Raw genomic sequence first — 14,645 nt, forward strand, 5'->3', positions numbered from 1 at the left:
CTTTATATCAATGCAGATTGGTCTATAGTTATAATAATTTTTGTGACACTCTGTATAGCCACCCAAACAGCCACCTTGCTGTACTTTGAGATCTTGTCTTTGTGTCGCACCAGCATGCCATATCTTTTACCCCAACATCAAGAGAATACCTTAGTTTTTCCCCTGTATGTTCCCATGTGGCAGTCTTTGTTTGTGCACCCCATCAGGCTTTGCCTAGTTGTGTGCATTTGTATGCAGAGCATGCTAGAGAGAAGAATCTGTAATTAGGCCCTAAGCCATGTGAGCCTGTGCTTGAAGTGATTTAAAAACAGCTCAGGTGTTGAATGAAAAAATGTTTGCTTCTGTAATATATAAGTGTTTACAATATTGTATGAGTATTGTATGAATTGTTCACAATTATTAAAGTTTAATCCTAACTGCAAATTACTTTTTGCAGTTAGGATTAAAGTGATTTGTCTTTCTGCAGCTGTGTGTTATTAATAATTTCACTTTATGCATGTTCTACATGAGCACAGACAAAGACTTGTTGTTCAAAAATACTAGCTATGTTATTATTCTTATTACTCTTATGTTATTTTCTTGTGTGTGTATATATATCGATACAAGTATTGTTGCACCCCTAATATGTGTATATTAGGGGTGCAACGATACTCGTATCGATATTGAACCGTTCGATACAGTGCTTTCGGTTCAGTACGCATATGTATCTAACAATACAAAATTTTTAATTTATTTTATCAACTTTTCTTCTGACGATGCTGTCTGTGTTAAGCGCTCAGTGGATCTGCGTTCGACTCAGACTCCGCCAAGGCTGCACTGTCGAGCGCAGATCCACTGAGCTCAGCGCAAGCTAGCGAGACAAAAGTTAAGCTTGTTGCAACATGGCAAATTGAACCTCCTCCATCCTCATTCAGATCTGGCGTTTGGAACTATTTTGGTTTTCATGTGAAGTATGACCCTGGTGGTAAGTGTGTCATGGACAAAAGTAAAACAGTATGTCGGATGTGCCACGCAATGCGCATTTAGCTTGTTAACGTGTTGACGCCGTCCACCCCCATGCACGGGGCGATCCACGGTAACTCGTTAACAGAGATTTGCCGCATTATGGTGTTAATGTCATTTTAATGAGATTAACACTGACAGCACTAGTGGGGACACAATGAATATGACTGCACATTTACACCGACATCATCCTAGTGCAAAGACAAGTGGAAGCAGACAAAAACAACAAGCGCACATGCTACAAACTTTACCCGAGTCATTTAGACAGCCATTAGCACATGATTCTCCTTATGGGGACCTGATATGTTTAATATGCTGCTGAGAATATAGCCCAGAAGAAGCGTATAGTATAGCTTTTATTTTGGAAAGAGCCATTTCTCTGTAATAAACTCTCTTTTCCAAAGATGAGTGATTTCTCGATCAGATAGATTTATTTATTTTTTATATATTTTGTTGTTTCAGCAACATTACATTTAAAAACTGTACTTTTGAGTTAAAAATATATATTTATAATTTTAATAAATGACAAATTAAAAAGGCATGAACATTTTTTTGTATCGAAAAAATATCGAACCGTGACACCAGAGTATCGAACCGACCCAAGAATTTTGTGTATCGTTGCACCCCTAATATATAACATCCTTTCTTTCTTTTAGATTTTTCATTGTTCTATAGACTGTTCTGTTTGCTACACCACAATAGTCATTAAAATTAATAGTTTAACTAACCTTTCTCTCAATATAAATTTCTACTTTCTTCTTTCGTGTTTACGAGTCTGTTGTTTCCTTGACAACCTTGCCCCAGATGCTGCAATCACCATGGGGATGGTGCTTCTCAATGAAGCTGCCACCTCCAAGGGAGATGTTGGCAAGAGAAGAAGTAAGTTGACAAAGTGTGTGTGTGTGTGTGTGTGTGTGTGTGTGTGTGTGTGTGTGTGTGTGTGTGTGTGTGCGTGCGTGCATATGTATCTGTCTAACTGAAACTAAATACATTGGAGCTGTGGCATACTTGCGTCCCTTATATTGAATATATTTCAGGTATCACTAATAAACTTGAAAAGTTAATTTTCTGTGACTTTATAGAAGAAAAATCATTCATGCAAAATATGTTCTTAATCTACATGAATATCACATAAACAGAAACTAATGGAAATGCTAATGGTATCCAGCTGGATCCGTCTATGATCTTTGCAATTAACAATGGGTGGAAAAAAAAATACTGATAATTACTGAATTTACACTCGCAGTCTGTCTGAAATTAACATCTGATTTACTAAGCAGCAACTAATTATGCAGCCACCAACTATGCAATTTGCAAGTAAAGAAGTTTAATGCCACAGTTCAGTTATGACCTGAAAGTTAAAAAGTATTAACTTGAGAACTGTTAAAAGTAGTGTTGTGGGAAACGTTTTACGGAAATTATTGGTATTCAATTAAAGTTAAATTAATGTACGTAAAATGCTAAATAGATTCACATAATAACGCTCAGAATAATTTAAAAATACACATTCCCCCAGCGATATAACACAACTATTAAGAGCATGGGTTATACCAGAGCAGGATCAATAGAATTTCTGTTCAGCTGTATTTATATGATGCAACTTCAAAACAACAGTCACTTCAAGGTAAAAGAATGCAATATTAGTTTGAAAAGCCCAACTAGTAGGCTTTTTTACAAGCAGGTACTCGGTAACAGTGGGAAGGAAGTAGTCCCTTTTAACACAAAGACATGGTAGAACCAGACCCAAGGTTGGACAGCCATCTGCTGTAACCACCTGGGTGGTGAAGTTTAAAAAAAAGACATAAAGACACTAGGACAAAGCACAAACTATGAGATTAAAAAAATAAAGATTATATCATACCTGATTCTGGACATATATATAGTCAAATGATACACTCAATTATCTGAAACTTCATGTCAGGTGGAGTAGAGGCTAATAGTAAACGTTGATCAGTTTGTATTATATTTGTAAAGGGCACTTCATTGATCACATTTAAGGCGAGTCTGGGATTACAATTTGTAACTCCTTTAATCTTTAAGATTTAGGTTTGTTGTGGAAGTTTTCCATTAAATAAAGCCTGCAGACGAGCGGTGAGCGGTAGCTAACATTCTTTAATCAAAACACACAAAGAACAGACAACCAAGCTTGTGGAGAGCCTACATCAGCGGTCCCCAACCCCCGGGCCTCGGACTGGTACCAGTCCGTGAGTCGTTTGGTACCGGGCCGCGAGAGTTGAGGCTCAGGTGTCAAATGTATAGTTTTCAGGGTTTTTATCGGTCTTCAGCGTTATTTTGTTATCGTTTTTATCGTTTACTCGGTTTTCCTGGGTCTTTTCACATGTGTTATGAATAATTCTTCTTTTTTTCGGTACCGGTACTAGTTTTATTTTGTTGTATTTATCCGCGACACCTTAAAGGCCGGCCCATGAAAATATTGTCGGGCATAAACCGTTCCGTGGCGCAAAAAAGGTTGGGGACCACTGGCCTACATGACCGTGGGGCAGACGGTCAGCAGAGTCTCCCTGAGCCTATCATGGCTCTCAGTTAAATACCTTCTCCGGGAACAAAAGGCAGCACACAGCTGTTTCACACCTTAAGGTTCACACTCCCTTGCTACCTCCCATAGTCCTCAAAGAGACAAAAGATTCTTCCTGTGTAGCTGTTTGCTTCCCCCAACTTCCTTACTAGACCCCCACCATTTGTCTTACTGTATGAGTGTGAGACTTGTTAAAATCCAGTTGCACCAAGGCATCATACAATAAAATAATGTGATTAATACATAAGTAAAAGAAATTCCTATACAGGTTTCTAGTCTACATATGGATGTAGCCGTTTTTAAATAAACCCCTTATCTTTAAACGCGCACCATGAGGTAAATCATTGGTTTTAGACTAAAAAAGGATGTTTTGGCTGCAGCCGTGTTCGTTTTTTAAAGCTACTAGTTTAATATTTAGATTAGAGGCTTGGATTTTATCAATTTTGCTTACCAAAATTTAAGCACATACTTCTTAGATGTGCTAAGAACCATAATTTTCCATGCTATTTGTAATATAATTCTAGTAATTTTATTAAAATGCTTGTAACACTTCCAGTCTGCACCAGGCTATGAACCCATTTTATTTGCAGTGAAAGCAGAAGTCTGAAGATTGACTCACTTTTGCAGCCATCCTCAAGTTGCGATTAGAGAAGTTGCAATTTTTGGCAATACATTATAATGTGTGCTTCACTTTTCACCCCTTGGGGACTTTTGCTTGGTGTGCACACATTTGACTATTTATTTAATCACCTTGATCATACCTTTGGTTTGGTGTGGTACTAAAAAGTGGAGCATGTTTTTAGGAAGAAATTATGGTCCCTGACCTCACATGAATGTCTGGGAGTCTTATGATTGTGACACATTACAGATGCAAAGTGGTCACTTGACTATAATAATTCCATATTAAGTATATGTACATATTGTCACTATTACTTCATTCTAATGTGTGTATTTGCTTAAATATGCATATTAAATTGATGATAATATGGAAGTAATTTACATGTCTTTCTCCTAGGTTTCATCTAATAGTTGTCAGTTATCATAATATTTACACCTGCAATATTTACTTTAAATAAATACATTTTAAGATAGAGCTCTCCTCTCTGGTACTTTTTGTACCAGACTGCATGCTTCAAACTGGGTATCATATCAGAAAATTAGTGCAAGCCTCTAAACAGCCCTTAATATTTTACAAGAGTTTGAGGATAATTTGTAGATTATGGCAGGAGATGGATATTAGATGACCTCTCTGGTAATTACCTCAAACACATAGACACGGTTACACACTAGGGGATTTAATTAGAGTTAATGTGATGAAAAACCAACTCAAAAAAGTGTTTCACTTGTCTTTGTGAGGTCCCATATTAAATGATCACTCTAAATATCTAAGGGAAAGAGTATCAACCCTGAGTACTTCTTCAGATGTTAAAGCTTGACATTTAAAAATATAATATTTTTTTTAACAACATCAGGACTTGTTTTTCCAATATCACACAAACACATACCACTCTACATACATAGAGACACACACATGCGTAGGTGGCACACTTAATTATCACCTGTAAAATGACAACATATTATGCGCACACTGCAGAGGACTCCATAATTTCCAGCAGTATTTTTAGTATATCGACTACTTCAATTCAGCCTCTTTTGTTGAAATACTACCTACTAATTTACATAAATTAAAGGAACCACACTATGAGGATTACATTATAATGAAACACAATAATTTTAGTGCTTACAGAAATCTTCTATGCAATTTACAGAAAAACACGTGCGTATCAAAGTCATTTAATAGATTGGGATTTATTCAAGGAGGGGGTGGAAAAAATGGAACACAGTACAGGAAATGGGGTGATGCCAACTTTGAATTAAAGGTATACACTGCCAAAATGAATATTGTTTTCTTCAAATGTAAGTTAATTATGGGGGGGTTGATTTTCCTTTGTCTTTTAGCTGCTACCTTTAGGGGTCACCAAAGGAGATCATCTGCCTTATAAAAATAATATGCTATCAAATTGGGGCAACATTGTTGGTCTAATGACAGCAAAGAGTTTGTGCAAAACCTGATCATGTATCTTATCCAGTCAGTACTGCAGTGTTTCGTAGTTTCTTGAGCTTAAATAGTTAATTAGCTTTGTCTTGACTTCAGCTGTTCCCAAAAGACAAATACTTATTTGACTCTTCTTCGGTTTTTAGCTTGTTCGAGGTCTGTTTGGGGCCATTACACTGCTGCAGCATCAATGCTTCTCCTTAAAAATACAAATAGGTGTATGTAGCATGTGTCTGAAGAATGAAGTGGTTCTGTCTCTCTCCCATTTGTCTCTTTACAACACCCTGCTGTCACTCTATTAAGTCAGACTTGGAATTATCCACATGTAATATAGATAAAGAAGCTTTTCTCATTATTTGGTTTGGCCCAGCCAAGATGTTTGTCCCCAGCCTACCCCAGTAAAGAATATATTAGTGAACAAAAAGAAATCACTGTGAACAATTATATTTTTGTAATGGGGGAGGAGGCTTTTATTCTATCTGCTTGGTTTGTTGTAAAGTCAATGACTTATGTGTGATTGTATCTTCTGATGGAGTCACTTCACAGTTTATTCTTTGATTAGCAATTGGCTGCCGAAAACATGAGGAATCATTTAGCTTTACAGTCTATTCATTTTCTCCTCCTAATTAAATAGGCTTAACTTAATATGTTTATTGACTTCCTCTTGCTTGGGAAATGTAAATTTATTTTTACCATGCCAATATATTGTGATTTGAGCCAAGTCATACAGTCAAAAGAGGGATTACCACTTTTGTCGCTGAGGGAAATCATTCAGTTTAAACAACTTGTCATTTCGCCAAGGTCATAAATCACTTGGCATACTTGCATGCCTCGTGTGTGTATCATTATCCGTGGATGCATACTAAGATCTCTCAGTCATAATTGATGAGGTAAGGGAAATGCATCCCTTTCTACTTAATTAATGAAGATACACAGACGTTCTGATGTTCCCACTGTATATGTGGATGTTGCAACCCTGGAAGAGCAAGGACACATGCACTTTCTGTGCAGACTATGTAAAATATACATTATTTTCAATTAAGTCATTTGGTAGCACATTTCTGTAATATAGTACTTGGATATTTTCATCAATTGGGCATCAGTATATTCCTTATTTGACCTCAAAAGGAACATAAGGTAGAGGGGATTCTCCACCACTCGCAGTCTTAGCAGCTCAGTCTCTAGCCTCTCCCCTTACTCTTGGGGAAAACAGTGAATCCCAAGTTGCTGCTGTGTGTGTGTGTGTGTGTGTGTGTGTGTGTGTGTGTGTGTGTGTGTGTGTGTGTGTGTGTGTGTGTGTGTGTGTGTGTGAATGAGAAAAACACTGTCAAGTTTTTTTAAACTAAGGTTAAAAAACTGTTTACCTTTAAATAGCTTAAATTTACCATTGTGACAGATGTCCCCTGTCTTCAGTGCTGTGAGCATGTGATTTGTACCGTGTGGTCAATGCACTAGGTCGTCAGTATGCATTCTCACTTTGAAAATAGTTGGGACACTTTGTAACACGTAAATAAAAAGAGAATGCACTGATTTGGAAATCTCAACCATCATTTTATTCACAATGGAAAATGTCAAATCTGAAGGCTTAAATTTTAAAATTTAGTCATTTTGAATTTGATGGCAGCAACAAATCTCCAGAAAGGTGGGACAGGGCCATGTTTACCACTGCATAACATCCCCTCACCTTTAACAACGGCCTGTAACCATCCGGGAAGTGAGGAGACCAATTGCTGGAATTGTAGGAAATGAATGTTGTGCCACCTTTTTCTTGAATTTATTTATTTTTGGTGGGGGGCTCATAATACACCAAAGATTTTCAACAGGTGAAAGGTCCAGACTGCAGGTAGGTCAGTTCAGCAGTTCAGCTGTGATACATGCTGTAATGGGTTTAACATAATTTTGATGCATGGAAACGAACAAGTTTTAAAGGAACATACAGTATGTGCCTTTCAGCATTTGTGATGCATTTCCAGATGTGCAAGCTGCTGATTCCATAGGCACTTATTCACCCCCTCAGAATCAGAGATTCAAACAATGTGCTAATAACAAGGTGCATAGTCAATCTCCTCTTTAATCCACAGTATGCTCGGTCCATGTTTTCCAAAATGAATTTCAAATTTTTGATTCATGTAACCACAGAACAGTTTCCCACTTTGTCTCCATTCATTTAAATGAGCTTTGCCCTGGAGAACACGGCAGCATGTCGTGTTAACCTGCATTTGTGGATATCATGGAGATATCACAGGCGATGGAGATGTTCAAGATTCTTTATTTGTCTTATGCATAGTCATAAGAGTGGTGTGTCCTGAACGGCTCCTTGACTGTGCAAAAGAGAAACATTAAGTAAAGTAATGTTTAAATTAAAAATCTGAAATTTTAAATTAAATAACTGAAAATGTACTTTGTGCAAATGGAATGTTAAAGTGTTTTGTGCCCTATTAGCATAGCAATATATTGACAGAGCAATGCAAGTAGAATAAACAAAATGATCAGAGTAATGTAAAAACAGGGTAATGTAAACCCGTTTACAATACAGTAGATGTTTCTGAGCCCATGCAGAGATTTTTGTGACAGAATCATAGCTTTTCTAATGCAGCTCCACCAGAGAGTGAGAGGTTTGCAGGCAATGTCCCTTGCACACAGAGATTTCTGCATATTTTCAGAGCTGTTCGATAACATTATTTGCAATAGATGATAATTTTACGTTGAGGAACAATATTCTGAAATTGTTGCACAATTTGTAGATGCAATTTTTTTCCAGTTTGATGAAACGCTGCCCATCTTTACTTATGAGAAACTCTCTAAGACACACTTTTTATATAGCCAATTATGTTGTTGACCTGTTGCCAGTTAACCTATTTAGCTGGAAAATGTTCCTCCAGATGTTTCTTTTTTTGTGCCATTTACCTTTCTAGCCTTTTGTTGCCCCGTCCAAACTTTTTGAGACATGTTGCTGCCATAAAATTCAACATGAGCTCAAATTTTTGTTATAATAAATTTTCTCAATTTAACCATTTGATAGGTTTTCTATGTTCTGTGAAAAAATATAGGTTTATAAGATTTGCAAATAATTGCATTCTTTTTTTTTATTACACAGATTTGGGGGAATTTGGGGTGCAATATCACTTGCTCTCTTAAATATCACAACAGCAAATGTAGTCTTATACAGTACATCTTATATTTTACCAGCCAAATGTTTTGATGTCAACTTTCTCGTGCATCCACACTCACCCTCTTGTTCTCTAACACTCTAATTCTCCTTTACGCACACACACGCACGCACACCCCGTGCGTGTGTGTGTGCCCCGTGTAAGGACAAGAACATATCTCGCTATTTAGTCTCCAGGAGAGGTACTCATCCTAATCCCTGATTAACAATATCAGTCGGTGGTGACAGTTTTAATTTAACACAGTACTTCTTAGGGATTAGCCACTGCACAGGGGTGTGCATACACTCATACACTTGCACATACAGTGATAATTCCTCGGCAGATAAAAGGTCATGCTTATGTATATTTCACTTTAGAATAGCCACTGAGGAAATATGATGATAATGGCTTCAAAGATAATTTTCTGTAACCCAGCAGGGTTTATCACGACAAAGAGACAGTAGCACATACTTTAAGGGATTATTTTTAAAGAAAAAAGGCTAAAGGAGACTTTTTTCATAATGTCTAGTTTGTGTTTTATATTCCCTTTCTAGTAATATTCTATTATCATGTTATGTTACCAGTGAGTTGTATGTTTTTGTGTTTAGCCGCTTATAAATTTGTGTTTATACATGTAAACTACCAACATGCAGATAAAAAGATGCTTTTAGTGTGTGCTATGTCTGAATCCTGTAAGCATATTCAATTTGAAAATGGATCAGAGAAACACTTGCTTCTGTGTTTATATTGGGCATGGAATGCTTGAAATGAATGCCTTTAACCAAGAAGAAAAACAATAATCTCAGGCCTTTTTCAAGTTATTATAAAAGAACATATTAGGGTGTCATGAATTTGAAAATGTGCAAGAATAAAATGTGCTTGTAGTAACTTAAAATCTAGAGGTCGTTGTGTAATGAAATATTGTTAATGATATTATAGCACAAGACTTCTAACCAGTAATGCACAGTAAAACAAGTCTGTCTTTGTCTTCTTGCAGTCATCTGCCTGGTTGGCCTTGGCCTGGTGGTGTTTTTCTTTAGTTTCCTGCTCTCCATCTTCAGGTCGAAGTACCATGGATACCCCTACAGGTAACTATAGCAACCACACACCACTGTAAAGATGCTTCCACCACAGCTCAACAATTATTCAAGCGCAATATACAAGCAAACAATGAATCTGAAAATCACTGAAGCTGACATAAAATCACTGCAAAGTTTTTGCTTTCACAATGCAAAAATCAGAGCCAAAACAGATCCATCAGTTCAAATTACTGCCTTGATTTAAAGACAGCTATTCAATCAAAAATACTCTCTCCAAAATATATAAGACACAGAGCCAAAGAATCAGTCATAGAGGCAGTATATTCAATACAAAGTATAACACAAAAGTTTCCTCAATTAAATAGTAAAAGTCATAGGGGTTTTTTCTCCAAAGGGTCTCATGTAGTGAACACACTTTTACATTAAAACCCATTTTCTAGTCAACCTACAGCAATTTGATTCCATTGTGTGCTAAAGGTCACCATAATAATAGATTTAATGCTTAACGGAAAATATCCCACAACTCTTCAGAGTTTGGGTTCAGTTTATCCGTCCGTGAGCAGCTTTAAAACATTACAGCAGCCAAACCCCCTAGCTGTTGAAACTCTTGAAACTCACCTTTGAACAGGATGTCAAGGGGTCTTCATCAAGGCAGATACTTTACAATAATAGAAGCTTGAACTATGAACTCTTCCTTTAAAAAGACACAAATTGTAGTCTTCTAGTTCAGTGGATGGAGTTCAAATATAATAACGATTGTCTTGAGACTTTATTGTGGTATGAAAGTGATAAACCTTTTCTTTATAGGTCTGCTGAGACCATGATTTCCAAAATGAATTTCAAGTTTTGTTTCAATTTAGACCATAAAAACAGTTTCCATTTCATTCCATCCCATCTTAAATGCACAGGGGATAGCAACATTGCCTGGTCTTGCTTATATTTGATAGAGTGGTTTGGTAGTTTAACCTTGGATTTATGGATGTAACAATGAATGGTATTCACTGAAATGGTTTTCCTGAGCCCATTTAGTTATTTCTACTACAGAGCTGTTTCTAATATAGTCATGTCTAAGGCGCCGTCATTCAATATCAGGTTTGTGGCACTATTGTTTGCATACTGCGATTCCTCCAATTCGATGGATCTTTCATTGCTATTAAGTGCCTCAATCACCGAATTCAAAGAAATATTATTATGCCTGCACAATCTCTGAGTGTTTTCATTGTTAGGGTTTTATTTGTTATTGTGAAATACAGTGGGGCAAAAAAGTATTTAGTCAGCCACCGATTGTGCAAGTTCCCCCACTTAAAATGATGACAGAGGTCAGTAATTTGCACCAGAGGTACACTTCAACTGTGAGAGACAGAATGTGAAAAAAAAATCCATGAATCCACATGGTAGGATTTGTAAAGAATTTATTCGTAAATCAGGGTGGAAAATAAGTATTTGGTCAATAACAAAAATACAACTCAATACTTTGTAACATAACCTTTGTTGGCAATAACAGAGGTCAAACGTTTACTATAGGTCTTTACCAGGTTTGCACACACAGTAGCTGGTATTTTGGCCCATTCCTCCATGCAGATCTTCTCGAGAGCAGTGATGTTTTGGGGCTGTCGCCGAGCAACACGGACTTTCAACTCCCGCCACAGATTTTCTATGGGGTTGAGGTCTGGAGACTGGCTAGGCCACTCCAGGACTTTCAAATGCTTCTTACGGAGCCACTCCTTTGTTGCCCAGCCGGTGTGTTTTGGATCATTGTCATGTTGGAAGACCCAGCCTCGTTTCATCTTCAAAGTTCTCACTGATGGAAGGAGGTTTTGGCTCAAAATCTCACGATACATGGCCCCATTCATTCTGTCCTTAACACGGATCAGTCGTCCTGTCCCCTTGGCAGAAAAACAGCCCCATCGCATGATGTTTCCACCCCCATGCTTCACAGTAGGTATGGTGTTCTTGGGATGCAACTCAGTATTCTTCTTCCTCCAAACACGACGAGTTGAGTTTATACCAAAAAGTTCTACTTTGGTTTCATCTGACCACATGACATTCTCCCAATCCTCTGCTGTATCATCCATGTGCTCTCTGGCAAACTTCAGACGGGCCTGGACATGCACTGGCTTCAGTAGCGGAACCAAGCTGCTTGCCTATTGTAGATTCACTCTTCCCAGTCTGGTGCAGGTCTACAATACTTTTCCTGGTGTCCTTCGAAAGCTCTTTGGTCTTGGCCATGGCGGAGTTTGGAGTCTGACTGTTTGAGGCTGTGGACAGGTGTCTTTTATACAGATGATGAGTTCAAACAGGTGCCATTCATACAGGTAACGAGTGGGGGACAGAAAAGCTTCTTACAGAAGACGTTACAGGTCTGTGAGAGCCAGAGATTTTCCTTGTTTGAGGTGACCAAATACTTATTTTCCACCCTAATTTACGAATAAATTCTTTACAAATCCTACCATGTGAATTCATGGATTTTTTTTTCACATTCTGTCTCTCACAGTTGAAGTGTACCTCTGGTGCAAATTACTGACCTCTGTCATCATTTTAAGTGGGGGAACTTGCACAATCGGTGGCTGACTAAATACTTTTTTGCCCCACTGTACATCAGAATTAGCATGTATTATTAAAGATTCTCACTTTCAATGTTGGGTTTTCTTTGTACTAGTTGAATGTTGGGTTTAAAGGAATTGCACATTTTCTTTTTTTGAAATGCACTTGGACTCCACTGGTTACTCAATAACTTATTTCTAATATTTTACATACGCTGGAAATATATGTGATGTGGTTTGTAAGACTGTAGCAAGGTCTTGACTTAAAATACAGTCTCAAAAGGCCTAGCTGAGGGTCCATTTTTAAGTTGCTAAAATATGGATGGATGTATTGGGACTTGTCATATACTGATTAGTTAATATTTTATATTTAAAATATAAAAATGTCATAAAAATTAAAACATTTTACAAGGATAGAAACTTTTATGAAAAAAGTCTCTAAAGTGGCATTATTTATGGCAATTTTTGCATACAGTACCGCATATACTGTATTTTCTGCACTATAAGGCACATTTAAAATCTTTTAATTTTCTCAAAAATTGACGATGCACCTTATGTATGAATTCTGGTCGTACTTATTGACCTCGAAGAGATTTTATGTGGCACACAGCATTCACAAATCTGTCAAAAACTGTTTTGGCACAACTTTGGTAAGCTACGAAGCCGCACCACTTGATGGGTTGTCGGAGCATTACGGCTACCGTAGTCAGGAGCCCTGCAGAGTAATCTGGGTCCAAAACTCCAGCCGCTTCAGGTCCCAAAGTCAAAAGAACACTGCGGCATCACTGAGAGTTAAAAACTGACTAAATTCTTTCATCCTTAATAAAATGATCAGCGTTGTTACTTTACCAGGTGTAGCAATTAAGTTTAACATCCAGGCATCCATGAAAACAGAATTTATTAAATTTAACGGAGTTACAAGTTAGCAGGAAGTTAGCTCACTAGTTTCCACCTAAACATGATATAGCAACAAATGCAATCGCATGGTAGGATGCTGTAAACGGACCAAACTTCAGTCAGGAGAACAACTGAGATAATCCATCAACAATATGAGGTTAGTCATTAATATACTGCAACAACATGGGAATAGAGCAGCTGCGAGAGAATTCAACATTAATGAATCAATAGTACAGAAGTGGAGGAAGCAAGAAGAATGATTTGAGTAAAGTTTGACTTATCTGACTGTTTTCTTTCGCTTAATGCGCCTTATAATCCGCTGTGCCTTATCTATGAAAAATACGGCAGTACAGTTTTAAATTCCTATTACTTAAGTCTGATTGTGGCTTTGTTTTTATTCTTAAGTCCATGTTATGTTAGAGTGGCATACAGAAATGTTTAGGGCTAATTCAACTATTCATCAGTTAGATTTCTGTTTCATAAATGCAAATCCGTTTCAGAAATGTTTCTTGTTTACATGCTTCCAGAAACAGTTTATACTCCAAATGTGTTTTTCTTTTTTCCTTTTAGCTTTGTGTTTCACGAAAATGTTTTTAATGTAACACAAGGTTAGACAAAGAAATACTTTATTTATATCTCTTATTTTTCCCTCTCCTTGTTTTTTTCTACCCTCTTTCCTTCTCTACTTATTTTAATCTATCTCTGTCTCACAGCTTCCTTATTAAGTGAACAAACACAGTAGAGGCAGCCAGAAAAAATGTCGAAGAGGTGGTAGGTGAGAAGAAGAGGAGTTGAGAACATACTTGAAGAGGAGGCAGTGTCACTACTGAGTCTAAAGTGCATGGTCTGGTTTCTATTAGTGTATGTGTCGTTGTTGTTTTTTGGGTTGTTTGTTTTTTTTGGGGGTTTTTTTGTTTTGTTTTTACTTAACTACTACCATTAAATCTGCAAGCTGAATAAGAATTGGTTGTCACTTCATACACTGGACAATAAAGGCACCATTTTGCATGTCATGTATCTTTGTTGTTTTTTCATGACTCTTTAGCGCTGAAGTTTTTTATGTGGTTATATAAACTGACCAGTGACAGTGGCAGTCTAATCATTTGTGACATATTGTTGTAAACATGAATTGAACCATATTTTTCAAAAATGCTGTTAAAAGTAAAACTGGAAACGAAAGATTTATGGTGGGTTAATGGGGATAAAAATGGGGCCAAAATCTCTAGGTCAATTCAGTATTTTTAAGTAACATGGACTAAGTAACCCTCTTTATTAAGTACATCTTGTTAGCACTGGGTGGGACTCCATTTTGCCTTCAGAACTTCCTTAATTCTTTATGGCATAGCCCCATATTGATTGTCCATACTGAACAATAGCATGACGGAGTTGCATGTCAAATTCTGTCCCCACAATCTGAACATC

General features: G+C 37.2%; 1 protein-coding gene across 2 annotated transcripts in view; it reads left to right on the plus strand.

The window, feature by feature from the left end:
- Positions 1 to 14,156, plus strand: part of LOC308394738 (dolichyl-diphosphooligosaccharide--protein glycosyltransferase subunit TUSC3) — a 76,956-nt gene extending 62,800 nt beyond the window's left edge. For both annotated transcript variants that reach the window (XM_080879203.1, XM_080879202.1), the window contains 3 exons: positions 1,807 to 1,881; positions 9,741 to 9,831; positions 13,937 to 14,156. In XM_080879203.1, coding sequence (XP_080735329.1) covers positions 1,807 to 1,881; positions 9,741 to 9,831; positions 13,937 to 13,952 — 182 coding nt within the window. In that variant the 3' untranslated portion in view covers positions 13,953 to 14,156. The remainder of the gene's footprint in view (positions 1 to 1,806; positions 1,882 to 9,740; positions 9,832 to 13,936) is intronic.
- Positions 14,157 to 14,645: the final 489 nt, after the last annotated feature.

Source organism: Rhamphochromis sp. 'chilingali' (genome assembly GCF_963969265.1).
Source record: "Rhamphochromis sp. 'chilingali' genome assembly, chromosome: 4".
Lineage (NCBI taxonomy): Eukaryota > Metazoa > Chordata > Actinopteri > Cichliformes > Cichlidae > Rhamphochromis > Rhamphochromis sp. 'chilingali'.